A 27481-nucleotide genomic window follows, 5' to 3' on the forward strand; every position below is an offset into this window, starting at 1 on the left:
AAAAAAAAAGAGAAAGAAATCAAATCAAATCAAAAAAATTAAAATGTATGTATTTAGCTGATCACTCATACCGTGATGTACAAATAATTTTATGGTTCTTGGTGCAATATATTATTATAGTTTGTAGAAACCAAGGGTTGGTGTTTGGTGAAGGTTGGAGGGGGTTTAGTTTTTTTTTTGTACACAGTAGTTGGTGATGAAACACAGCTCGAGCCAAGAACTCGATAGAGAGATGAATATTTTTAACATTACTTTTATAAAACTTTTTTTCTGAAAGGTATGAATATAAAATGTATTGTATTTCTGTGGTAATATTAAAATACACGTAGATATTGTAATATTAAAATACATGTAGATATTTCATAGTGGAAGAATGGAGTGGTATAATTAACAGTAAATAGTAGTAGTTTGTTTGTATTGTTGGCTTAAAGCTAGGTAGTAGTTTTAACAAAGTTGTTGAAAGTAATCTTGTTAGGAGTTTTTATATCATCAAGTCTTTTAAAAATAAAGAAATAAAATAACTATTGGATATACTTTTAGTTTGTTGGAGAAATAATATGTGCGTCGAACACGAGTTGAAAAGAGTTTTATAGCGATTTTTCTAGGACGGATAATGCTGTGTATAAAAATGTTTGGAAAGAAAGAAAGAAATGTTAATTAAACGACGCACTAACACATTTTATTACGGTGATATGGTCCGATCAGACATATGGTTAGGACCACACAGATTTTGAGAGGAAACCCACTGTCGCCACTACGGGGCTACTCTTCCGATAGCAGCAAGGGATCTGTTGGGGGGTTTATTTGCGCTTTCCCACAGGCAGGATAGCACAAACCATGGCCTTTGTTGAACCAGTTATGGATCAATGGTCGGGCAGTGGTTTACACCTACCCATTGAAGCATGCCCCCTTGCGGAGCACTCACTCAGGGTTTGGATGTCGGGTATTTGGATTAAAAATCCCATGCCTCGACAGGATCTGAAGCCCAGTACTTACCAGCCTGTAGACCAATGGTCAACCACGACGCCCCCCGAGGACGGTGTGAAAACGTGTTGAAAAGCAACATTCAGTTCCAACTTATTTCCGGGCTTATATCCAATAAGGTTCAAGCACGCTGTCCCTGGGACACACCAGGACGGTGGGTTAGTTGGCTAGTTGTTGTGTGATGGAGTAGAAGAGGGAGGTAGTGGCCTTACACACCTACCCACTGAGCTCTTAAGAACTCGCTCTGGGTTGGAGCCGGTACCGGGCTGCGAACCTATACCTACCAGCCTGTAGTCCGATGGCTTAACCACTGCGCCACAGAAAAGAAAAAGAAAGAAATGTTTTATTTAACGACGCACTCAACACATTATTTTACGGTTATGTGGCGTCAGACATATGGTTAAGGACCACACAGATTTTGAGAGGAAACCCACTGTCGCCACTACATGGGCTACTCTTCCGATTAGCAGCAAGGGATCTTTTATTTGCGCTTCCCACAGGCGGGATAGCACAAACCATGGCCTTTGTTGAACCAGTTATGGATCACTGGTCGGTGCAAGTGGTTTACACCTACCCATTGAGCCTTGCGGAGCACTCACTCAGGGTTTGGAGTCGGGTATTTGGATTAAAAATCCCATGCCTCGACTGGGATCTGAACCCAGTACCTACCAGCCTGTAGACCAATGGTCTAACCACGACGCCACCGAGGCCGGTGAAAACGTTTTGAAAAGCAACATTTCATTTCAACTTATTTTCGTGCTTATATCCAATTAAGGTTCAAGCACGCTGTCCTGGGCACACCAGGACGGTGGGTTAGTTGGCTAGTGGTTAGTGAGTGAGATAGAAGAGGGTGTAGTGGCCTTACACACCTACCCACTGAGCTCTTAAGAACTCGCTCTGGGTTGGAGCTGGTACCGGGCTGCGAACCTGTACCTACCAGCCTGTAGTCCGATGGCTTAACCACTGCGCCACAGAAAAGAAAAAGAAAGAAATGTTTTATTTAACGACGCACTCAACACATTATTTTACGGTTATGTGGCGTCAGACATATGGTTAAGGACCACACAGATTTTGAGAGGAAACCCGCTGTCGCCACTACATGGACTACTCTTCCGATTAGCAGCAAGGGATCTTTTATTTGCGCTTCCCACAGGCAGGATAGCACAAACCATGGCCTTTGTTGAACCAGTTATGGATCACTGGTCGGTGCAAGTGGTTTACACCTACACACTGAGCCTTGCGGAGCACTCACTCAGGGTTTGGAGTCGGGTATCTGGATTAAAAATCCCATGCCTCGACTGGGATCCTAACCCAGTACCTACCAGCCTGTAGACCGATGGCCTACCACGACGCCACAGAGGCAGGTGAAAAGAACTTCTTTTTTCTTTCTTTTTTTTTAAATAAATTTTTTGGTTTTGGGTTTTCACAATGAATTTAAAATGAGCTTTTTCTACATTTTACATCATTTAGTAATAGTAGTAAGGTGCCAGGATTTAGCTCAGTCGGTTGAGTGCTTGCATCACAGGGTCGAATCGCCTCAATGGATCCATTCAAGTGATTGGGTTTTTTTTCTCTCGTCCCGCCATGTTTGTTTGTTTTTAATGACAACACTGGAGCACATTGATATATTAATCATCAGCTATTGGATGTGAAACATTTGGTAATTCTGACATATAGTCTTAGAGAGGAAACACCCAATCTTTTTTCCCTCTGTAGCAAGGGATCTTTTATAACGCACCACCCCACAAACAGGATAGCACATACCACGGCCATTGATATGCCAGTCGTGGCTGTAACGAGAAATAGTCCAGTAGTCCACCAACGGGGATCGATCCCAGACCGACCGCGAATCAGGTGAGCGCTTCACCACTGGGCTATTTCTTAGAGAAGAAATGTGCTACAGTTTCACCTTAGTAGCAAGGGATCTGTTATAACGCACCACCCCACAGACAGGATAGCACATACCACGGCCATCGATATGCCAGTCATGACTGTAACGAGAAATAGCTCAGTAGTCCACCAACGGGGATCTATTCCAGACAAAGCGCGCATCAGGCGAACGCTTTACCACTGGGCTAACGTCCCGCCCCTTTCGTTTGACAGCTAAGCACAGATGTCAACAAATACAGGTATAGAAGCACGGCACTTGTGTCTGAACCTGTGATGTGACCTGTAGGTGGCGGTCAACAGTTGGCGATTATTCGTTCTATATGGAAATATGACGGTGTGGTGGATCTGGGTACTGCTGTGGTGTTTTTACATGCGGGGGCGTCAGGGGCAGAAAGGTGGGTGACCGTATATCAATAGCATACTTAACGAGTATTCAAGCATACTGTAGATAGCCTGATTTTGTGCATTGCTTGTAACTAACATTTAGGTATAATTACAATGTATGTAAGTATTCTGTATTTTCAGTTGTGTTTTCAATGTCAAACCCTGATCTTGGCGAAAACGGCACTAAGTGTTGTTCTGCCAGGGGCGGATTTAGAGGGTGACAGTCCTCCCTGTTTTAAAGGCGAGTTGCAGTCATATGTTCATATTCATTACCAATATTCCAGTTATCGTATATCGCCCCTTCCTTTTATAATGTATATATATATACAGACAGATAGACAGACAGAGAGAGGGAGATGGGGCAGAGGGAGAGAACACGACAGAGAAAGTAAGACAGAGAAAGTGTGTAGTCTATGCCTAATACCACAAAATACTTTTTTTCATATTTTTTTTTTAAAACGCATGAACCTGTGATTAGTAACGGTTATGGTAAAGAGCTCTCGTCTATTTTTACGGTTATTTCCCACGTCACAAACACTTTATCGAGATGTGTTACAGGTTTGTACATTATCCAAATTTACATGGTCTATTTTTTACGTGTTGAAACTAGGGTCCGTGACTTTAAATTGTGACAGAATACCTTTGTGATACGCCTAGCCGCCCATACACTCGTATACATACATGCACGTACTAGATATAAGACATATATTACACTGGTTTATCTAGGAAACGATCTGCTGTTTAATCAAGTGTAGTCCCACCTCGGTGTGTTGGGCTGTTTAGTAGCAAATTACCCATGACGGCGAACCATGTAAAATATATTATTACGTGTAATCCCCAGTCTGATGATGTCGATATAAATTTATGGACTTTAGGATTTTTCTAGGAGGGGTGTACAGGCGCAGATCCAGAAATTTATCAAGGGGTCTACATACCGCTACTTCAAGGAAGTTGTATGTTAGCGATGACCCCCCCCCCCCCCCCCCCCCCCCATCCGCTACCGACCCTGATCGGGCTGCTTGTGATCTCTTACACATGCCAAGCGCGGGCGGTCCCCTCTCCCACCCATCCCAACCCAACCACTTTCCTGTCCTGGACGGAGGAGTCGGCGTAAGTTGACACCTGCGCCCATGACAGGCGTGCGCTACAACAACTTGCTCTGAATATGTAGCCTACGTAAACCCTATGACCTGACTTGACATGTTAGCGATGAATGTCCGTATAAGAGTTCGTCGACAGACAGAGAGAGAGAGAGAGAGAGAGAGAGAGAGAGAGAGAGAGAGAGAGAGAGAGAGAGAGAGAGAGAGAGGGGGGGGGAGAGGGGGACGCACTCAACACATTTTATTTACGGTTATATGGCGTCGGATAGAGAGAGAAAAAAAGAGAGGAGAGAGAGAGAGAGAGAGAGAGCGCGGGGGGGGGGGGAGATAGAAACAATCAAGAGAAAATGAGAGAGAGAGACAGGAAGGAAGGAAATTGTTTATTTAACGACGCACTCAACACGTTTTATTTACGGTTATATGGCGTCGGATAGAGAGAGAGAGAGAGAGAGAGAGAGAGAGAGAGAGAGAGAGAGAGAGAGAGAGAGAGAGAGAGAGAGAGAGAGAGAGAGAGAGAATAACTACTCCTTACGAAAAGCAGCAGTGTATTTGTATATGTACTTTCCCACTGACAGAACAGTACATACCACGACCTTTGATTTGCCAGTTGTGAGACACGCATGGCACTGGAAAATCAGGAATCCAAGTTAAAGGAATTTAAATGCATTATATAAACACTGATTTAAAAAAAATTAAAAAATTAATAGCTCGTCGAAATTTCGAGAAGAGGAGAGCATCCAACAAACCCCACCCCACCCTACCCTCCTCCATTGAATTCATACCTGAAACAGATTTGCGTACAGGTGGCTTTGATGTGTACCTGGACGGAGCTGGCTGGTGTCAACAGGTGCTCAGTCACAGTTAAACGAAACTGTATGTATTATTGAAAGTAGGAAAACTTGAATTGCGACCGACACTATTATTTAGTGACTTGCCCTGGAGAATTGCCAGCTATTTAATACGTTATTTATGGTAGCATATCGCCTGCGATCTAATATAATGGCTAGCCTGCAAAATGCTTCGCTTGTATTATGTGATCGTCAGATTTAGGGGTGAACTGCATTCTACAAACATTGTACAAGTTATATCTTGTATACACAATTACAGAATTCTCGAACTGCCTCTGAAAACTACTTAACAGTTGTCGCCAAAGTTAAGAAAGAAATGTTTTATTTAACGACGCACTCAACACATTTTATTTACGGTTATATGGCGTCAGACATATGATTAAGGACCACACAGATTTTTGAGAGGAAACCCGCTGTCGCCACTACATGGGCTACTCTTTCCGATTAGCAGCAAGGGATCTTTTATTTGCACTTCCCACAGGCAGGATAGCACAAACCATGAACCAGTTATGGATCATTGGTCGGTGCAAGTGGTTTACACCTACCCATTGAGCCTTGCGGAGCACTCACTCGGGGTTTGGAGTCGGTATCTGGATTAAAAATCCCATGCCTCGACTGGGATCCGAACCCAGTACCTACTGGCCTGTAGACCGATGGCCTAACCACGACGCCACCGAGGCGAGTCTCATAAAAGTTAAAGTCAAAGCACATTAATTATTAATCATCGGCTATTGGATGTCAAACATTTGTTTGTTTAATCTTAACAACAATAGTAGCAAGGGATCTTTTATCACTAGACACTGGCTGGAACGAGAAATAATTTATTCTGCACCCGACGCATCGATCACACGCCAACCGCGCATCATGCGAACGCTTTACCACTGAACTACGCCCCGATGTCACCAATACCACAAGTCTATGCTCCACCTTACACTCACTCACACAAGTACACACGCAACATCACGCACATACACATTGATAATTGAGCAAAGAACACAGAATCGGGCACAAATTTTTTACATATATGTATCTTACATAGAGAGGAAACCCGCTCACACAAAAATAGTATTTCATAGCCTCCAGATTTCAAAGTTTCAACAGGGGGTGGGGGCATGCCCCCGGACCCCCACTGATTTTTTGCGCCTTCCATGCATCGTTCGTAATTTTGTCCAAATGTAACTTAAAAAAAATAAAAACGTCAGGTTAACTATACGTCACAGTGTAAATCGACTATTTCGATTGTGCTGTTTTGTTTTCTTCATTGGATGTATCGCATTGGTGACCTGGGGCCAAATTCATAAAAGGCATCTAACTTATTGCTAGATACGTAGCAAGCTTAGCCGGGGGGGGGGGGGGGGTGGGCAAAGGGGGAAAAATGCCTAGTTCATTGTTTACAGAGTGGGGGTAGCTAAAATGTAATTCATCAAAACCATGTTAAACATGCACGTGCTCCATGTGTTGCCTGTTAAGCATATTGGCACACGTCCAATCCTTGACAACACCATGTCAGTTTCTTTACACACGTCCATTTCAAATGTAATGTAAACCACGTTAAATTTTGTGATAGGATAATAGTTACATCTGTATTGAACATTCGATATGAGTTGTGAGTTAAATGTCTCAACAAAAAAAAGAGCAGAAAGTCTAATTATTCGCAAAATGAAAATTTATTTTCGGCGTAAAAGTACGAGATATTTAAAGATACACTCGACGCACCCCAGAAAGATATGTGCCATCTACACATCCGATAACACGAGGAAACTGTCCTATTTGGAAAAGCTCGTCCTTAATTCTTTGAGTCTCGGCGTTATTTGGAAATTTCACAAAGTCATCTATTTTCTGTGCTAGGGAAGAGGATACACGGTGGATCGATCTGCAAGCTGTAGATTGTGATATATGTAGAAGATCGCTAACAATGATATGAAATGTCCCAGACGCATAGTATTGCAAAGCTATGAGGACTTGCTGATAGGACAGAAGGGCGCAGTTTCGTCTTGTTTCGTGTTCAGTATCCACAGCAACTATATCCGCAATACGCATTATTCCCATGCGCGAAAATCTATAGCGTTTTATAAGTTCAGAGTCGGAAAACACATCCAAAGGGTTCTTACGATCCATCAAAATACATTCCCGTCGCATTGCTCGTCGTAACCCCACCAACTGAAACATTCTACGTGCCATCTTGTCTGACTTAGTAGCTTGCTAATGAGTTAGAGGTACTCCCGATCGACTCTAGACTTCGCAAGCAACTTAGAATCTTGCTACCATTAGAAGGGTTTTATGAATAACACTTAGCAACAAACTGGAGTTAGCAGCCAGTTTAGCACGTAACTAGGCTTAGCAAGCAACTTAGAAGCTTGCTACCATTATAAGGGTTTTGAGAATAACACTTAGCAACAAACTGGAGTTAGAAGCCAGTTTAGCAAGTAACTAGGCTTAGCAAACTTTTGTGAATTTGGCCCCTGGTCATCACCTAGGAACAGTCAGTTGTATGTCTTGAAATTGTTAACACACGTACATGTGTAAAGAAGTATGTGTTATTATAAGTAATAAATGGTGTTCTCAGCAACGGGTTTGTAAGAAAAATAATTAATACAGGGTCTGGTTTTTTTTTGCAGTGTGTATTGGAACTGATCAGGGTTTCAGCTACACTGGTGACCTGCTGCAGCATTACGAGAGACTACAGCGGCGTTACGCCGACTGTACCCACGTGAGCGGCAACCTCGAGATAACGCACATCAGCGACCCCAACATCGGCTACAACCTCACTTTCCTACAAACGATCCAATACGTGACCGGCTACGTTCTGATTGGCCTAGTCACAGAGGTCAAGATCATCCCATTGGATCGCCTGCAGGTCATACGTGGTGATGCGACCTTTAACCTCTTGGGAAAACGCTGCTCATTGGCTGTTACTTTAACCTCCACGGGAAATGACACCAAGCGTGGATTAAGAGAAATTCATTTGCCAGCTTTAACAGGTGACGTTTAAATCTGCCATCTCTAGGATATTTTTAAATATTTAACCATATAGAACAGATAATTAAATTTCGTTTGTGTACCATGATGCGCCGTTATTCGATTTCATTTAAATCCTGTTTACAATCTAGGTCAAATTTAAACGCAAGTTTAATGAAATAGACATGGATCCTGCAAAGGAAGGCGACTGACAAATTTCCACGTAAATGTATATGTGTGTGTGTGTGTGTGTGTGGGGGGGGGGGGGGGCTCTATTGTGTAACGTTAAAGACAAGCATGAGAACCCAATTATTTATTTTGAAATACAAGTACTACTTCAAAATAAGTAAAGTTCTATGTATGCAGGCCCGTAGGAACCGGGGGGCCGGGGGGTGGGCACGTGCCCTCCACTTGTGAGCCTTTAAAGCCAATGTAACCAAAATCTGATATAGTTTGTACCCGATCCGTCAGTGCCCCCCCCCCCCCCCCCTCCAACTCCCAAAGTCGTTCCTACGGGCCTGGTATAATAAAAAAAAACACACCCCAAAAACCCATTACGCATATGAGCACACATAACTCACTCACTCTCTCTCTCTCTCTCTCTCTCTCTCTCTCTCTCTCTCTCTCTCTCTCTCTCTCTCTCTCTCTCTCTCTCTCTCTATCTATATATATATATATATATATATATATATATATTCCTCCCTCTCTCTCATTTATTTATTATTTTATTATTTGTTTTTAATTGAAAGAAATTATCAGAGGAAATGTCGCATTCTTTCACAACGCCGACCTGTGTTATGTTGACACAGTTTTATGGAGCGCCATTACTGGGGACAAGAATGATGCAGTCTTTACAAAAACTGGATCGTCACCATTATGTAAGTATAGACCTTCAAATAGTACATTATTTCTGTTTGTGGTGTGTTCTCAGTGACGGATTGAGAGGGAAGCGCAACTAACACGCACCGTGTTATGTTTCCAGGGTTACGTTGGTCACTATTTTAGCTGCAATTAATAATTTTAGGCCCAGTTTACACAGCCTGTTTTTCTACAACGTTTGTAGTTAAAACACGTTTAAGACAAAAAGTTTGTTTTGTTTAACGACACCACTACAGCACATTGATTATTAATCACCAGTTATTGGATGTCAAACATTTGGTAATTCTGACATATACATGTTTAGTTTTAGAGAGGAAACCCGCTTTAAAAAATTCATTTTAGCATTACATTAGTAGCCCAGTGGTAAAGTGCTCGCTTGATGCGCGGTCGGTCTAGGATCGATCCCCGTCAGTGGGCCCGTTGGGTTATTTATCGTCCCAGTCAGTGCACCAGGCCACGACTGGTATGTTAAATACCGTGGTATGTGCTTTCCTGTCTGTGGGAAAGTGCATATAAAAGATCCCTTGCTGCATTAGTAAAAATGTAGTGGGTTTCCTCTGATAACTACGTGTCAGAATTCCAAATGTTTGACATCCAATAGCTGATGATTAATTAATCAATGTGCTCCAGTGGTGTTGTTAAACAAAACAAACTTTTCATTCATAGTAATTAATTTTAGGTAATTGCAAACATTTTGTTCTAGTTCGAAGGGACGTAGAAAGTGTGGTTAAGAAAAGTATTGACGTAAAGGGACAGACCCTAGTTTCAACCCGTGAAAATTAACACTAAGTTTAGTTAAAGGGACAGACACTAGTTTCATCCCGTGAAAATTAACACAAAGGTATTTAATCTACAAACCTATAAAACGTTTTGATAAAGTTACAATTGAGTGAAACACGAGTTTGTGACTTTGAAATGGTGAAATACCCTCTAAAAATAGACTAAAACGTGACTCCATAACTGTTACTTCTCAGACGCACGTGCGTTTTTAAAAATATGATAAATGCATTTTGTGATATTAAAAACACCAGAAAGACCAAAAACACTTCGAATGTACGGAAACTGATAATCTAAACCATAAAATCTTAAGTAAAGTATGATTTCAGTTATCAAAACCGGTTACAATAGTCAAAAATATGCCTTAGTGTTTAAAATCTAGGGTATGTCCCTTTTAATGTGCGCCCTGCACTAATTTTGTTCCTGCTGGTATGTATATATACCATCGTTTGTCCATATATTTTATTAATTAATTTTCGTTTGTTAGTTCATTATTACACATGTCTACATGTTTTTTTTAAAAAGGTAAACCTTGTTCCGTGTCTTGTTACTATGGCAACGTCAGTCGATGTTGGGGACCAAGTCGAAATCTTTGCCAGAAAGGTAAAAAACGCATTTATTATGCACAAAATTATTTTTTTAATACTATTTTAAAAGTAATACAAGCTTAAACATATATGTCGTAGAATATATATACAGAATATCATAGATGCACCATCAGAAGTTAAATAGATTTTACGTTTTCTTAGTAAGGACCGGACATAACCCAGTGGTAAAGGGCTCGCTTGATGCGCTGTCGGTCTGGGTTCGATCCCTGTCGGTGGATCCATTAGGCTATTTCTCGTTCCAGCCAGTGCACCACGACTGGTATATCATCGATTGTGGTATATGTGTTATCATGTCTGTGGGATGATGCATATAAAAGATCCCTTGCTGCTAATGGAAAAATGTAGCGGGTTTCCTCTCTAAGGCTATATGTTACCAAATAGTGCTAAATTACCAATGGAATATCAAAGGCCGTGGTATGTGCTATCCTGTCTGTGGGATGATGCATATAAAATATCCCCTGCTACTAATGGAAAACTGTAGTGGGTTTCCTCTCTAAGGCTATATGTTACGAAATAGTACCAAATTATCAAATGGAATATTAAAGGCCGTGATATCAAAGGCCGTGATATGTGCTATCTTGTCTGTGGGAAGGTGCGTATAAGAGATCCCTGGTTGCATTGGAAAAAATGTAGCGGGTTTCTTCTGATGAGTACGTGTCAGAATTACCAAATGCTTGACATCCAATAGCCGATGATTAATAAATCAATGTGATCTAGTGGTGTCGTTAAACAAAACAAACTTAGTTTTGTTGTCGTTTTCTTTCTTTATCCCTTCTTATTTACTTTCTTTCTTTTTTTCTTTCTTTCGTTATTTCTTTTTTCTTTTGATTATTTTTTTCTTTCTTTCAAGTTTAAAATGGAAAGAATGTTATAATTATACAGTTGCATTGTGAATTTGAGATAGTTGATTCAAGGAGACTTTTTATTATTTAGTGGAAGACGAAAACACAGAACCAACGGAGAAAGATAAAGGTAAGTTTCTTTCAGAAATACATTTTAAATTGCTTTGAGTAAGGGTCAGTCTCTATCTTCCTCCCCACCTCTCTCTCTCTCTCCCTCTGTTTGTCTGCCGCCCATTTCTCCCTTCTCCATCTCTCTCTCTCTCTCTCTCTCTCTCTCTCTCTCTCTCTCTCTCTCTCTCTCTCTCTCTCTCTCTCTCTCTCTCTCTCTTTTACGGCCTCGGTGGGGTCGTGGTTAGGCCATCGGTCAACAGGCTGGTAGGTACTGGGTTCGGATCCAGGTCGAGGCATGGGATTTTTAATCCAGATACCGACTCCAAACCCTGAGTGAGTGCTCCGCAAGGCTCAATGGGTAGGTGTAAACCACTTGCACCGACCAGTGATCCATAACTGGTTCAACAAAGGCCATGGTTTGTGCTATCTTGCCTTGTGCTATCTTGCCTGTGGGAAGCGCAAATACAAGATCCCTTGCTGCTAATCGAAAAGAGTAGCCCATGAAGTGGCGACAGCGGGTTTCTTCTCAAAATCTGTGTGGTCCATAACCATGTCTGACGCCATATAACCGTAAATAAAAATGTGTTGAGTGCGTCGTTAAATAAAACATTTCTTCCCTCTCTCTCTCTCTCTCTCTCTCTCTCTCTCTCTCTCTCTCTCTCTCTCTCTCTCTCTTACCGGCCTCGGTGGCGTCGTGGTTAGGCCATCGGTCAACAGGCTGGTAGGTACTGGGTTCGGATCCAGGTCGAGGCATGGGATTTTAAATCCAGATACTGACTCCAAACCCTGTGTGAGTGCTCCGCAAGGCTCAATGGGTAGGTGTAAACCACTTGCACCGACCAGTGATCCATAACTGGTTCAACAAAGGCCATGGTTTGTGCTATCTTGCCTGTGGGAAGCGCAAATAAAAGATCCCTTGCTGCTAATCGAAAAGAGTAGCCCATGAAGTGGCGACAGCGGGTTTCTTCTCAAAATCTGTGTGGTCCTTAACCATGTCTGACGCCATATAACCGTAAATAAAAATGTGTTGAGTTCGTCGTTAAATAAAACATTTCCTCTCTCTCTCTCTCTTTTCTGTGACCCTTTCTCTACGCATGTCTGTGTGCTTGTCTCTCCGTCTGTCTGTCCCTCCCAACTTTCTCTTCCCCCCTCTTTCTCTCTCTCTCTCTCTCTCTCTCTCTCTCTCTCTCTCTCTCTCTCTCTCTCTCTCCTGTGGCCCTTTCTCTATGCATGTCTGTGTGCTTGTCTCTCCGTCTGTCCCTCTCTCTCTCTCTCTCTCTCTCTCTCTCTCTCTCTCTCTCTCTCTCTCTCTCTCTCTCTCTCTCTCACACACACACACAGATACACACAGATACACACACACACACACACACACACACACACACACACAAGCACACACACACATATATACATGGGTAGTCGTAGAAGTCGTGACAGCAGAAAGGTGGCCAATAAGTCTCAGTAGCCTAGTATTAAAGGCCACCGGCCACCAAACCACACATACGGCCTAATGAATTTGTGTGCCGTCATAAACCACAAACCACACATACGGCGTAATGAATTTGTTTGCCGTCATAAACCACAAACCGCACATACGGCGTAATGAATTTGTGTGCCGTCATAAACCACAAACCGCACATACGGCGTAATGAATTTGTGTGCCGTCATAAACCACAAACCGCACATACGGCCTAATGAATTTGTTTTCCGTCATAAACCACAAAACGCACATACGGCCTAATGAATTTGTGTGCCGTCATAAACCACAAACCGCACATACGGCGTAATGAATTTATGTGCCGTCATAAATCACAAACCACACATACGGCGTAATGAATTTGTGTGCCGTCATAAACCACAAACCGCACTTACGGCGTAATGAATTTGTGTGCCGTCATAAACCGCACACACGGCGTAATGAATGTGTGTGCCGTCATAAACCACAAACCACACATATGGCGTAATGAATTTGTGTGCCGTCATAAACCACAAACCACACATATGGCGTAATGAATTTGTTTGCCGTCATAAACCACAAATATTCATTTTCTCTCATGTTTTTTTTTCTGTCAGTTTGTAGTGGAACACAAATGGGTTTCAGCTACAGCGGGTCGCTGGAACGTCATTACCAGAGATTACGTCATCGCTACACCGACTGCACGTACATAAGAGGCAACCTAGAACTGACGCATCTACGCGACCCACGCGTCCAGTACGACCTGTCGTTTCTGAAGACCATCAGATACGTCACCGGCTACGTGCTCGTTGCCATGATAACACGAGTTCCGGCGATTCCCTTAGACAGTCTGCAGACGATACGCGGAGATGAGTTGTTCCCCCTGCTGAGGTCAGAGTGCAGTCTGGCGGTGGCCCTGAACTACGACGACCACGACGGCAAACGTGGATTACGGGAACTCCGTTTATTATCACTAACAGGTGACTGTCATTAATTAAAGGGACAGACCCTAGTTTTTAAACACTAAGGCATATTGTTCACCTAGACCCTAGTTTTAACCCGTAAAAATGGATACTAAGTTGGATTAATTTACAAACCAGTAACACATTTGGATACAACAGAGTGAAACAAGAGTCTGGGACGTTGAAATACCCTTAAAAATAGACTAAAACGCAACTCCATAACCGTTACTTCTCAGACGCACGTGCGTTTTTAAAAATATGAAAAATTTTATTGTGTGGTATAAGAAACCCCAGGATGACCAGAAACACTTCGGTTGTACAAGGTTTAATTATTTACATTTCACAATAATTTTAAAAATATATATTTTGGTGATTAAGAAACTTTAACACTTATGCTATAATCAGTCTCTGATGTTGATGAAAGCGTTGTACTTGGGACATTATATTCTAGTTAACGAACCTGCAGTGAGGGTTTCGAACCATGGACAAGAGTCAGGCATTTTGCCAACTGGGATAAAAAAACCCACCCCAAAACACTCAACAAATACACTGCCCATGGGTGGATGGGAGAGGTGGTGGTGATGGTGTGTGTGTGGGGGGGGGGGGGGGGGACAACCTTTTCGACAGACACTGTATATTTATTATGAAATTCAGCAGGGATATAAATACATTGCAAACTATTTTGACTGGTTTCCGAAGTGTTAATTTGTCACTGGTGTAGGAAGCGGGTGGGTGGGGTGCGGTGGGCAAGGGGGAATGTGTCCCCCCACCCCCTTTGTAGCAGCAGCAGCAATGGTTTTTATATATTTATACATGTGTGTGCCCCCCCCCCCCCTTTGCACCTTCCTACGCCCGTGTTCGGTTTACTGTGTAGCGTAAAAATACCGTGTTTTGTTTTTGTTTAACGACACCACTGGAGCACAGTGATTAATCAATCATCGGCAATTGGATGTCAAACATTTGGTAATTCTGACACGTAGGTATCAGAGGAAACCCGCTACATTTTTCCTAATGCAGTAAGGGATCTTTTATATGCGCTTTCCCACAGACAGGATAGCACATACCACGGCCTTTGATATACCAGTCGTGGTGCACTGGCTGAAACGAGAAATAGTCGAATGGGCCTACCGATGGGGGTCGATCCCACACCGACCGTAAAATACTGTGTAGCGTAAACGTCGACTGAACTTACCCATAGTATTTATTTGTTTATTTTGATTTCTTTTTGTTGGGTTTTTGGGTTTTTTTTTTTTTAATTGTACAAATATTATCTCTGGGTGTTTTTTTCACAGACATCAGCCACGGTGAGGTCGTGTTCGTTGAAAATCCACACCTGTGTTACGTGAACACCATCAATTGGGATGACGTCATTGGAGGCAAAACCAAACCGAGGTTTACAGAAAACCATTCAGGGATTCCAGCTTTCTCGGAAACATGTACGTTGTCAGCTCAAACAACAAACACCCCCCCCCCCCCCCCCCCCCCCAAATCTGATTAAAATCAACTCAATTGGTCTATAACTAATTATATAAACCAGTAAAGCCAATTTTAATTTAGCGGGGGTCGGTTGGTGGGGGCTCAGTGGCATGTGGCCAAAGGTCACTTGTAAACGTTCCCGAAGGGATTCCTCAACGTAAACAAATACATATATAACTGTTGCAAAATTAATTTATTTATTTATAGGTTTGTTTGGGTTTTTTGGGTGGAGAGGGGGGCGGCCCCTGGAGCCCCCTTAGATCCGCCACTGGGAACAAATAAACACATTTGAAACATGGACGGCGTTACGAAACCCAACAGATTTTTTTACCTTCATTTCTTGGACTCCGGACATTGACCTTCTGAACAGTTCGCATGGTCATATTGAGGGTACTGTTTTAAACACGCCATGGGGGTCATTATGAATATAATCATATTAATAAACATGTATTGACATTTGTCTGTATTAAGTTGTGCAGGGGTGTCCTTAAACATTTATTCATTCATTCATTCTTTGTTTTTTTCTTTCTTTGTTTATTTCATTCATTCATTCTTTCTTTCTTTCATTCTTTCATCTTTCATTCATTCATTCATTCTTTCTTTCTTTCTTTCTTTCTTTCATTCATTCATTTATTCATTCATTCATCAAATAAATGTTTATGATAGCTTCGGTTTGGTAGTTTTCTTCTTTTTTTCTTTAAAAAAAGAGAAAAAAGTATAATGTTTATTTTCAGGCAATTGTGAAAGCTAAGCAATCTGATTACACTCCGATCCACTGGTCTGTAATTATAGCCACTGGTAACGACCAGTAGAGCCGCTTGTAACCTAGAGTAAATAAATAGAGGATATTTCATGTTTTTTGTCAAATATGATTTATATCTCATCGAGTGAAGTTTGAAATCATATCACACGAGTCGTGCTTACGCGACGAGTGTGATATGATTGCAAACTTCACGAGATGAGATATAAATCATATTTGACAAAAAACATGATTTTTTTTTTTTTATTATATAACTCTTGGCAATTTACCTTTATTTTTAAAGAAAGAAAGAAAGAAATGTTTTATTTAACGACGCACTCAACACATTTTTATTTACGGTTATATGGCGTCAGACATATTGTTAAGGACCACACAGAGTTTGAGAGGAAACCCGCTGTCGCCACTACATGGGTTACTCTTTTCCGATTAGCAGCAAGGGATCTTTTATTTGCGCTTCCCACAGGCAGGATAGCACAAACCATGGCTTTTGTTGAACCAGTTATGGATCACTGGTCGGTGCAAGTGGTTTACACCTACCCACTGAGCCTTGCGGAGCACTCACTCAGGGTTTGGAGTCGCATGCCTCGACTGGGATCCGAACCCAGTACCTACCATCCTGTAGACCGATGGCCTAACCACGACGCCACCGAGGCCGGTCCTTATTTTTAAAATGCCAGCAGCAAAATAGTTCCGGTTTTCTTACAGAACTGATAACACATTTTAGAGTGAAACAGTGAAATTTTCACTCTAAAATGTGGTATCGTCACTGAGTGACTGATAACGCTTTTATTTCACTGATATTTTAAGATATTTCACTAAATGTTATATAATAAATACATTTATAAAGTGGACAGTTGTCACGAAGCTCAATAGATTTACGACCATCATCTCTTGGACTCCGAATCATGTCCTCCTGGTTAGTTGACATGATGTCATTATGGATACTGTCTTGGACACTCCCATAAGCGTACGACACAGGGATGGAACAAAACCTCAAATTCGGGCAACAATTATACAGATATTCGGCCAAAATGTGCTAACCCGAGACCTTTTTACCATGTATTTCCATCATTCTACCCTCAAAATTAGTTGTAATCCATGTTTACAAAATGCGTAGTGATTCGTTTGCAGCCCTATATAGCCCTATATAGTTGTTTAGTATTAATGCGAATATGATTAAATGATTTTTTTTCCCAGATTCGGGCATTTTCATTTAATTCGGGCAAAACCCAGCCTGCCCCTGTACACAAATGGGAGCAATTAGGCCTATGGACTCTCCAGAGGCGAATCTTGCATATTATCAAACGTTTAAATGCTGGCTTGGGTCTGGTGGAGTGTCCATGCTTTTTGATGCGCGTTGTTTATTTTCAGGCAAGCCTTGTTCGCCTAGCTGTCAGAATGACAAGACACGCCGTTGTTGGGGACATCTGAACAAACACTGTCAAAAAGGTACTCGATCATTACATCGCCTGTCTGTCTGTCTCTCTGTGCCTCAGTTTACCTCTCCCTTCTTGACACCCAATATTGCCGATGTATTTTTCTTGCTGGGGTGTTGTTAAACATTCATTCATTCATTCCGTTTACCTCTCCCTATCACTTTTCTCTCCTCTCCTCTCTCCATCTGTTTGTCCCCCCCCCCCCCTCTCTTCATCGTCTCTCTCTCTCTCTCTCTCTCTCTCTCTCTCTCTCTCTCTCTCTCTCTCTCTCTCTCTCTCTCTCTCTCTCTCTCTCTGTATCTTCCCCCTCTCTCCTCCTCTGTTTGTTCCCCACCTCTCTCTCCCGTCTCTCAGTTTAAAGTTAGATATTAAATATATTATTACTTTCAGTTGCAGATTACGATAATAACTTTATAGACAATGGTGAGTACAACTTGCTTCATTTTATTGCTTATATCCAATTAAAGTTCAAGCTCGCTGTCATGGGCACACACCTCAGCTGTCTGGGCTGTCTGTCCAGGACAGTGGGTTAGTTGTTAATTGTTAGAGGTTAGTGAGAAAGAAGAGGGTGTAGTGACCTTACACCTACCCATTGAGTCGTTAAAACTCCTCTGGGTGGGAGTCGGTACCGGACTGTGAACCCCGTACCTTATGTCCGATGGCTTAACCACGACATCACCGAGGCCGGTTTGCATAACAGTTATTTCGGGTATTTGGGGTGGTAGAATTGTAGAGTTCTTAAAGAATTGCATCAGTAAGCAACGCAAAGTATCTGCTTGGTTCCTAATGAGGTCATTTGGTTTTAAATGTGAAGCTGAATCTAAATGATATAAAATAATTACCGTATTACGATCAATAACACCCATGTTGGTGCCAAAAACAGGAGGAAAAGTTTTGAATTGGTTTTGACAGCTCCTTCGTATTTAGATATCAGCATATAAAAGGCTGAACAGAGCGGGATTTAGCTCAGTCGGCTGAGTGCTCGCTTGGGGTGCTTGCGTCGCAGAATCGAATCACCTCGGTGAATCCATTCAACTGTTTTTCTCGTTCCATCCAGTACACCACAAGGTCGTGATATGTGCTTTCCTGTCTGTGGGAAAGTGTATATAAAAGATCCTTTTCTGCATTAGGAAAAATATAGCGGCCTTCCTCTGATTTACCAAATGTTTGACATCCAATAGCCGATGATTAATTAATCAAAGTGTGGTGTCGTTTAGCTGTTACAGTTAATGTCTTAAAAATGGCTTCTTTTTTCGGACAAAGCCGATATAGCTTGAACATGCCATCAGACGTGTGTAGACTAATCAGGTATCCCTAGCGTTATTCTCACATATACCAAACTAACGCTAGAGGACACTCGAGCTACACACATATATGTGTGGTATTGCCATGTGATATCATAAATATCACATGATGTACTCACATATATGTGTTATTGCCATGTGATATAAATGTCACATGATGGTCTCACATATGTGTGTTATTGTCATGTGATATAACAAATATCACATGATGTACTCACATATGTGTTATTGGCATGTGATATACATATAACCTGATTTACTCACATATATGTGTTATTGTCATGTGATATAAATATTACATGTTGGTCTCACATATGTGTGTTATTGTCATGTGATATAAAATATCACATGATGTACTCACATATATATGTTATTGCCATGTGCTATCATACATATCACATGGTGGTCTCACATATGTGTTTATTGTCATGTGATATCATAAATATCACATAGTTGTCTCACATATGTGTGTTATTGCCATGCGATATCAAAAATATCACATGGTCTCACGTGTGTGTTATTGTCATGTGATATCATAAATATCACATGATGTTCTCACACGTGTGATATTGCCATGCGATATCATAAATATCGAACGATGTATTCACGTGTGTTATTGCCATGTGATATAAATATCGCATTGTGGTCTCACATGTGTGTTATTGTCATGTGATATCATAAATATCATATGATGTACTCATATATATATATATATATATGTGTGTGTTGTTGCTATGTGACATCATAAATATCACATGGTGGTCTCACATATGTGCGTTATTGCCATGCGATATCATAAATATCACATGATGTTCTCACATATGTGTGTTATTGCCATGCGATACACAAATATCGAATGATGTTCTCACCAAACGGGCGTGTAACAAATTATTATGATAGCTTTAAACTCCATTTGCCCACAGAATGTCACGGCACCAACATGGGCCTCAGCTACGTGGGCTCATTACAGAAGCACTACGACTGGATGAAGAGCCACTACAGGTACTGCACGTACGTCCACGGTAACCTGGAAATAACCCACCTGCGAGACCCCGCCATTCACTATGACCTCAGCTTCCTCGAGCACATCCGTTACGTCACGGGCTACGTGCTGATAGCGCTGATATCGCACGTGGAGGTCGTCCCGCTAACCCGGCTGGAGATCATCCGCGGCAATACGACGTTTGACCTCTTCAACGACCGCTCCAGTCTGGCCGTGCTCGTAACCTACAGCAGAAACGAGAAGGGCTACTTCGGATTAGTAGAATTACAGATGCCAGCTTTGAAAGGTAGTATAGATGGGCGGATTTAGGGCAATCTAATTAAAATTAGCTCCACTATTACATGTGGATCTAACACCAGCCAGTTGGAGCTCATGTCCACCAATCAAAACCTTACTTGCAGAATCCTGCCAGTGATTTAAAAATAATTTGAAAACATTCCGAATTATCCTGAGGGTATACGACATGTTTCGTGTGAATTACGAATGCCTTAAAACATGTTTTATTTTATAAAATAAATAATTTATAATGTAAAACTGAAGACTGATTTATTATTTTTTTATTTTTATAAATAAATAAATAATTTTTAATGTAAAATTGAAGACTGATAACCCACCCCGTACGTATTGGTATGGTTCGCTGTACTGCGGCCACTAAAATAGACTCGCCCGATATTTTTAGAATTTGTATGCTCCCAAATAACGTTATAAAAGGCGAAGTGTGATTGGTCAATATTAAATTATTATTTACAGACGAAATGTTACCTGGACATTGGGGACTACGCAGTGTTGTTAGCAATCCGATTAAAATTAGTTCTACTGGTCTAAATAAGGCATTCGTAATTCACATGAAACATATCGTATACCCTCAGGATAATTCGGAATGTTTTCAAATTATTTTTAAATCACTGGCAGGATTCTGCAAGTAAGGTTTTGATTGGTGGACATGGGCTCCAACTGGCTGGTGTTAGATCCACATGTAATAGTGGAGCTAATTTTAATTAGATTGGATTTAGGGTGGAGAGGGTGGACAAGGCAGAAACGAGAAGGGCTCCTTTGGATTAGTGGCGCTACAGATGCCAGCTTTGATATGTAGTATAGATGGGCGGGTTTACGATTGGGGAGATGCCAGCTTTGAAAGGTGGTATAGATGGGCGGATTTGGGAGGGGGTGGACAAGACAGTGGGGGCTTCTTTAGACTAGTGGAGTTACAGATGCCAGCTTTGAAAGGGCGGATTTGGGAGGGGTGGGCAAGACAGTGGATGCTTCTTTGGACTAGTGTGGTTACAGATGCCAGCTTTGAAAGGTAGTATAGATGGGCGGATTTGGGAGAGGTGGGCAAGACAGTGGATGCTTCTTTGGACTAGTGTGGTTACAGATGCCAGCTTTTAAAGGTAGTATAGATGGGCGGATTTGGAAGGGGTGGGCAAGACAGTGGATGCTTCTTTGGACTAGTGTGGTTACAGACGCCAACTTTGAAAGGTAGTATAGATGGGCGGATTTAGGGGTGAGGTATAGACAAGGCAGGTGGTTACCTACAGAAATGAGATGGGCTACTTTGGATCAGTGGACTGACAGATCTATGCCAGCTTTGTAATACAGTATGGAGCTGTTTTGTGATGGGGTGTCATTAAACATTAATTAATTAATTCATTCATTCATTCATTTTTTACATTGATATGTAGTATGCAGCTTGGTATGTAGTGTGCAGCCTATTAAATCTCAATGTTATGTGTGATATTTTTTAACAAAATCGAAATTTAAAGTTGCAGACCCACGGTTTGAGCCTGTAAAAATGGACACTAATTTTTTTTAATGTAGAAACCTGTTACACATATGTACAAAATTACAATGGAAATTTCTTTGAAACGGGAAATGTCCCCTAAAAATAGACTAGACCTCGTCTCGGAGAAAAGTGTGTTTAGAATGAATGATGGACCAGAAAAGTTTCGATTTAAGGACATACTGTCACAGGACCTTATTTCTCTTTTAATGAATAATAAATAAAAATTACATTATAGACCAAACCAGTCACTTTGACATCATGATGGAGTAAAATCCAGAACCCTCTCAGTTTCGATTTTGAATTATGGACCATTGCCATTACTATTTTTACACAAATTTTTTTTATCTGGGGAATATTACAGTACACTTCATGCTTAGAACGAACTACTGCATAGAACGAACTGATCGTAAAGTCCCGTTTTATCTCCCTATACATTAAAGGCATACTGTCACGGATTTAAGGACCTCATTTCTCTAATAATGGATAATAACTAAAAATTACATTAATTGTTGGAAACCAAATCTAGCTATCGCATCACCTTAACTGAACCATGATGGAGTGAAATCTATGTCAACCCTCTCGGCAATTTTAGTTTTTGAATTATGGACCATTGCCATAATTCAATTATTTTTACAAAATATCATCACTAAATGGAGTATGGTGGTTACGTAGATGGTTGAATAAAGTACGTTTAGGGACAAATCAAATATATATATTTTTAAGTAATACTTTGTTAGGCCATGAAACAGGTCAGTGGTCTGTGGCAGTATGCCTTTAAGGACATGGATAATCTAAACAATACAGTGTAATTAATGTCTGATTTTAATTGTAAAATATCAAAAAACGGATCTAATAGAAAACAAATACGCGATAGTGTTTTAAAAATTGTGGTCTGTCGCTTTAATGTTTCAGCTGAAAATTATATTCGCTTTTCTTTTTGGTGTTCTGTATATTTTAGCACTTCTTAATTTCAGACATTTCATATATTTTAGCACTTCTTAATTTCAGACATTTCATATTTTACCATTTCTTAATTTCTGAAATTTCATATATTACACCACTTCTTAATTTCAGACATTTCATATATTTTAGCACTTCTTAATTTCAGACATTTCATATTTTAGCACTTCTTAATTTCAGACACTTCATATATTTTAGCACTTCTTAATTTCAGACATTTCATATTTTAGCACTTCTTAATTTTAGAAATTTCATATATTTTAGCATTTCTTAATTTCTGAAAATTGATATATTTTAGCTCTTCTTAATTTCAGACATTTCATACTTTAGCACTTCTTAATTTCAGAAAATTTAATGTTATATATTTTAGCACTTCTTAATTTCAGACATTTCATGTATTACACTTTTTAATTTCAGACATTTCATATATAAAATCACTTCTTAATTTTAGAAATTTCATATATTTTACCACTTCTTAATTTCAGAAATTTCATGTTTTACCATTTCTTAATTTCTGAAATTTCATATGTTTTACCATTTCTTAATTTCAGAAATTTCAAGGGGACGAATCATATTCTCACAAAATCCCACGTTGTGTTACGTGCACACAATACACTGGGACTCAATCACAGGAGGCAGGTACGCTGCTGTAACCATGGACACCTCAGACGGCGTCACGGCATTTTCACAGAAATGTAAGATCTTTTTCCATTGGTCAGATTTGCAGTAACCACTGAAAATGATAAGTAGGCCTACTAAAATTCAAGTGTGGTATTAATAATCAATAAAATTGTAGTCAGTGTATTTTGTTTCTTCTGGGGATAAAATTAACAGAATTAATTTACTTTGGTTGAATCCGATAGATCATCGTTAAAACAGCAGGAATCTAAGGACGTTCCAACAATTATTCATACTTGCCAATATTTTAGAATTAGAAAGTGGTAGGTGCACTGTGAGGGAGCTTGTGGGGGGGGGGGGGGGGGGGGGGGGGCGATTTTGTTAAATCAAGACTTTAAATGAATCTGGTGGCACTTTGTAGCAATTTTTTCAAAGAAAGTACATCACTGGTTTTATGTATTTATTCATAAAAAAATGCAAAAATAGGTAGAATTACAGGTATTATTAAGAAATTTGAACAACCTAACACTACTGTATACCTTGTTAATTACCTTCACTTCACTGTGACTTTACAAGTGGTGCCGAGAGTGATGTGTTTCTTGTGTTTCGATTGGTCAGTAGTTTATGTGCAGCCAACCAAAGCGCCGCTTTTAGTTGTGAATATAAAGTTTCCCGATAGAGGCCGCAAGCAGAAACTGAGGGAATCAGGTTACAATGACGTGGCGATATACTCTAGACCTAGTCATGACTCACTAGCCGGAGTGCTGTCTAGTAGCTAGGCCTACTGAAATAAGCTGGATTAATCATTATTTGATGTCCATTTAAACCAGACGCAATTATAAAGCTTAAATTTTCTTTCTTTTTTACTTTAAAAACAGAATTGATGAAAGTGGTAGGAGAGCTTTGAAAGGCGGTAAGCGGTAGAACAGTAAAGAAATCGGTAGCCAACCACGTGAAGCGGTAGGGTTGGCAAGTAAAAACGAACAGGGACGTGAATACTTGCTACTTACTATGTATGTGCTTTAGGGTATATATATATCACCAAATCGATCATTCATTTCCTTTCAACTTATTTTCGTGCTTATATCCAATTAATGTTCCAGCACGCTGTCCTGGGCACACACCTCAGCTAATTGGGCTGTCTGTCCAGGACAGTGGGTTAGTTGTTAATTGTTAGTGGTTAGTTAGAGAGAAGAGGATGTAGTGGTCTTATACCCAGGGCCGGATTTAGACCTTTGGGGGGAGGGAGGGGGGGGGGGGGGGGGCCACGGGACAGGGGCCCAGGGCACTTTAGGTTCGGGGGGTCCTCAACATAGAAATTAAATTACATGACAAATAAAAAAAAAGAACTAATTTTATAATTATTACATTTGTTTTATAAAGGAAGTCCTTAGTCGAGGGGCGTGGGGGGGGGGGGGGGGCTCTGGCAGGGGGGCCCGGGGCAATTGCCCCCTTTTCCCCCTTATAAATCCGGCACTGCTTACACCTACCCATTGAGTCATTAAAACTCGCTCTGGGTGGGAGCCGGTACCAGGCTGCGAACCCTGTACCTACCAGTCTTATATTCGATGGCTTAACCACGACACCACCGAGGCCGGTATCGATCACTGGCGTAACCAGCATTTTATAGGGATGGGGCACCAACACTCTTGTACATGTGTTATGTGACGAGAAACGGATATAAAAGGTGGTAAAAAACAAAACACAAGCTACTCTCGATTCACTAATATCAAAACCTATATTAGCTCAGCCATTTACCTTTCGACTGACCGTTCAAAATTGCGCCAAACTTCCTCAATCAAAATTGCGCACCACTTTCTCTTTGGCATTAACGGCTCCATTCAAAATTCCATAGCACCACCACCACCCCCACCCGCCTGCTACCGATTCGGTCGGGCTGCTGGTGCTCCTTTGCACCTGCCAGTGCAGGCGGTCCCTCCTCTACCCTCCCCCAACCTTTCCTGTCATGGACGGAGGAGCCGGCCAAGGCCGGCTCTTGTGCCCACGACAGGCGTGCGCTACAACAGCTTGTTCTGAATGTGCACGTAAAACCCTATGACATGACATGACAAAACACAAGCGAGATGTGATTGGGAGAGACATTTCCACCTTCGCCAGTGATTGAAATCCTATTCTACAGACGACAACTATATCATATCTACTGAGGAAGGAAATGTTTTATTTAACGACGCACTTAACACATTTTATTTACGGTTATATGGTGTCGAACTTATGGTTAAGGACCACACAGATATTGAGAAAGAAAACCCGCTGTCGCCACTTCATGGGCTACTCTTTTCGATTAGCAGCAAGGGATCTTTTATATGCACCATCCCACAGACAGGGTAGTACATACCACAACCTTTGATATACCAGTCGTGGTGCACTGACTGGAACGACAAATAGCTCAATGGGCCCACCGACTGGGACCGATACCACACCGACCGCGCATCGAGCGAGTGCCTTACCACTGGGATACGTCCCGCCCTTTTGATGCATAAATGACGCAGTGTGTATTTTATAGTCCGGAGGGACGTAGTAAGTGTGGTTTTTACTACGTCCGGATCTTGTTACATACACTATACCCTATATTTAACGACGAACTCAACGCATTTTATTTACGGTTATATGGCTTCGGACATATGGTTAAGGACCACACTGATACTGAAAGAGAAAACCCGCTGTCGCCACTTCATGGGCTACTCTTTACGATTAGCAGCAAGGGATATTTTATATACATGTATATATATATATATATATATATATATATATATATATATATATATATATAGCCTGTATTCAAAACTTGTGGCACCATGTTTCAACCGTTTCTCAACCGAAATAGTGCAACAAATGGACACACAAACCAAAAGTGTATAACCTACCATACTCACTAAATCCCGATTGAAGTACTTGCATCATCTTCAACGACAACTTGAAAATATCCCCGCCATTTTAAATTTGCTAAGTAGAGGGAAGCAACTCGACACGCGCGTTAAGAAAAGTATTGACTTAACGTGCCCCGTGCACTAGGTATTTCACTAATATTCTCTTATAGAAATTTCAAATCTTATATATTAAGCATGTTGACAAATGACATATTGGTAACAACTGGACCTGAAAGAAGAGTTTGTTCGGGAAAATATAAATCTAATAAAATGTGTTTGAAACAAACAAAACAAAAACACAACTTGTTTCTTTTTCGCAATAAAAGAGAATTAGTTCAGCATTACTTATCATGGAATATTGAAAAAAGAAGAAGAAAAAGACCCAAAAAAAAGAGAGGAAAAAAAAGGCAGCAAATAATTTTTTTTAAATGGTTGCTTTTAGAGGAAGACCAGTGCAGAAAGCCTGGATGTAATTTATGAAGTAATTATTATTATTATTATTATTATTAAAAAAATTTCAGGTGACGTCTGTCCGTCTGTGTGTGAAGTCGAGGGTGTGAAACGATGCTGGGGTCAGTCAACACGACTCTGTCAACGAGGTAAACTACATGGGGCCGAATTTACAAAGTCTGTTTTTCTTTAAACGCATGCTTATGAGCGTTGTAACTGTATGTAGTTACACGCGTGTAAGACATAAACAGGCTTCGTAAATGCGGCCCCGTGTGTGTTCGTCCATTACTTTTCAAGCGCAATGTCTTCCTTCAGTGGCCATTGGCGGATCCAGAGAAGGGTCACAGAGGTCTAGTGAACCTCTTCCCTCGCCTGTCTTTAGTGCCCCTTTTTGGTAGTACTAAACCAATTAATTTCTGGCTGGGTCAAAGTTCGAGGTGCACCGAACTTTTGATAGAGTTAACACCACAAGTCCTGTGATTGATTATAAATGTGAGTGTTTTGGTTGTAAAAAAAAAGAAAGTTTCATCTGGGCTAAAAACGTATACAATTTTATTTGATGTAGTACCACTGTCAAGTAGCCTTGTGCTTGGAACATGTATGGGGTACCTGTAAAAAAACCCAACTCAAATTTTGTGCGAAACTTATAGCGGGGTGTTATAGCGAAAATGAGCCATGAAAGGTACCATTTTCTGCAGTTAATACTTTGAGGTAGGGGTTGTAGTACTGATATTTATGGGTCATAGTTTGGTTGATATATTGCATATAGTGTTTTTAAACACAAACGTTAACATGATCGCCTATGGGAGTTTAATTGGTATAGTCTAACCTTATCAATGCCTTTGTGGAGAGCAAAAAAAAGAAGAAGAGTGTTTATCGACACTACTAGAGCACATATATTTATTAATAATCGGCTATTGAATGTCAAACATTTGATAATTCGGACATACTATAGTCTTAGAGAGGAAACCCGCTATATTTTTCCATTAGTAGCAAGGGATCTT

General features: G+C 40.9%; 1 protein-coding gene across 1 annotated transcript in view; it reads left to right on the top strand.

Annotated features, from left to right (window-relative positions):
- The first annotated feature begins 3125 nt into the window (after positions 1–3125).
- Positions 3126–27481, top strand: part of LOC121386549 (epidermal growth factor receptor-like) — a 33908-nt gene continuing 9552 nt past the window's right edge. The window contains exons 1-12 of the mRNA XM_041517488.1: positions 3126–3269; positions 7825–8187; positions 8914–9042; positions 10346–10423; positions 11362–11400; positions 13455–13817; positions 15092–15235; positions 17407–17484; positions 17862–17894; positions 19699–20064; positions 23073–23216; positions 26549–26626. Coding sequence (XP_041373422.1) covers positions 3203–3269; positions 7825–8187; positions 8914–9042; positions 10346–10423; positions 11362–11400; positions 13455–13817; positions 15092–15235; positions 17407–17484; positions 17862–17894; positions 19699–20064; positions 23073–23216; positions 26549–26626 — 1882 coding nt within the window. The 5' untranslated portion in view covers positions 3126–3202. The remainder of the gene's footprint in view (positions 3270–7824; positions 8188–8913; positions 9043–10345; positions 10424–11361; positions 11401–13454; positions 13818–15091; positions 15236–17406; positions 17485–17861; positions 17895–19698; positions 20065–23072; positions 23217–26548; positions 26627–27481) is intronic.

Source organism: Gigantopelta aegis, chromosome 12 (assembly GCF_016097555.1).
Source record: "Gigantopelta aegis isolate Gae_Host chromosome 12, Gae_host_genome, whole genome shotgun sequence".
NCBI classification, from domain to species: Eukaryota; Metazoa; Mollusca; class Gastropoda; order Neomphalida; family Peltospiridae; genus Gigantopelta; species Gigantopelta aegis.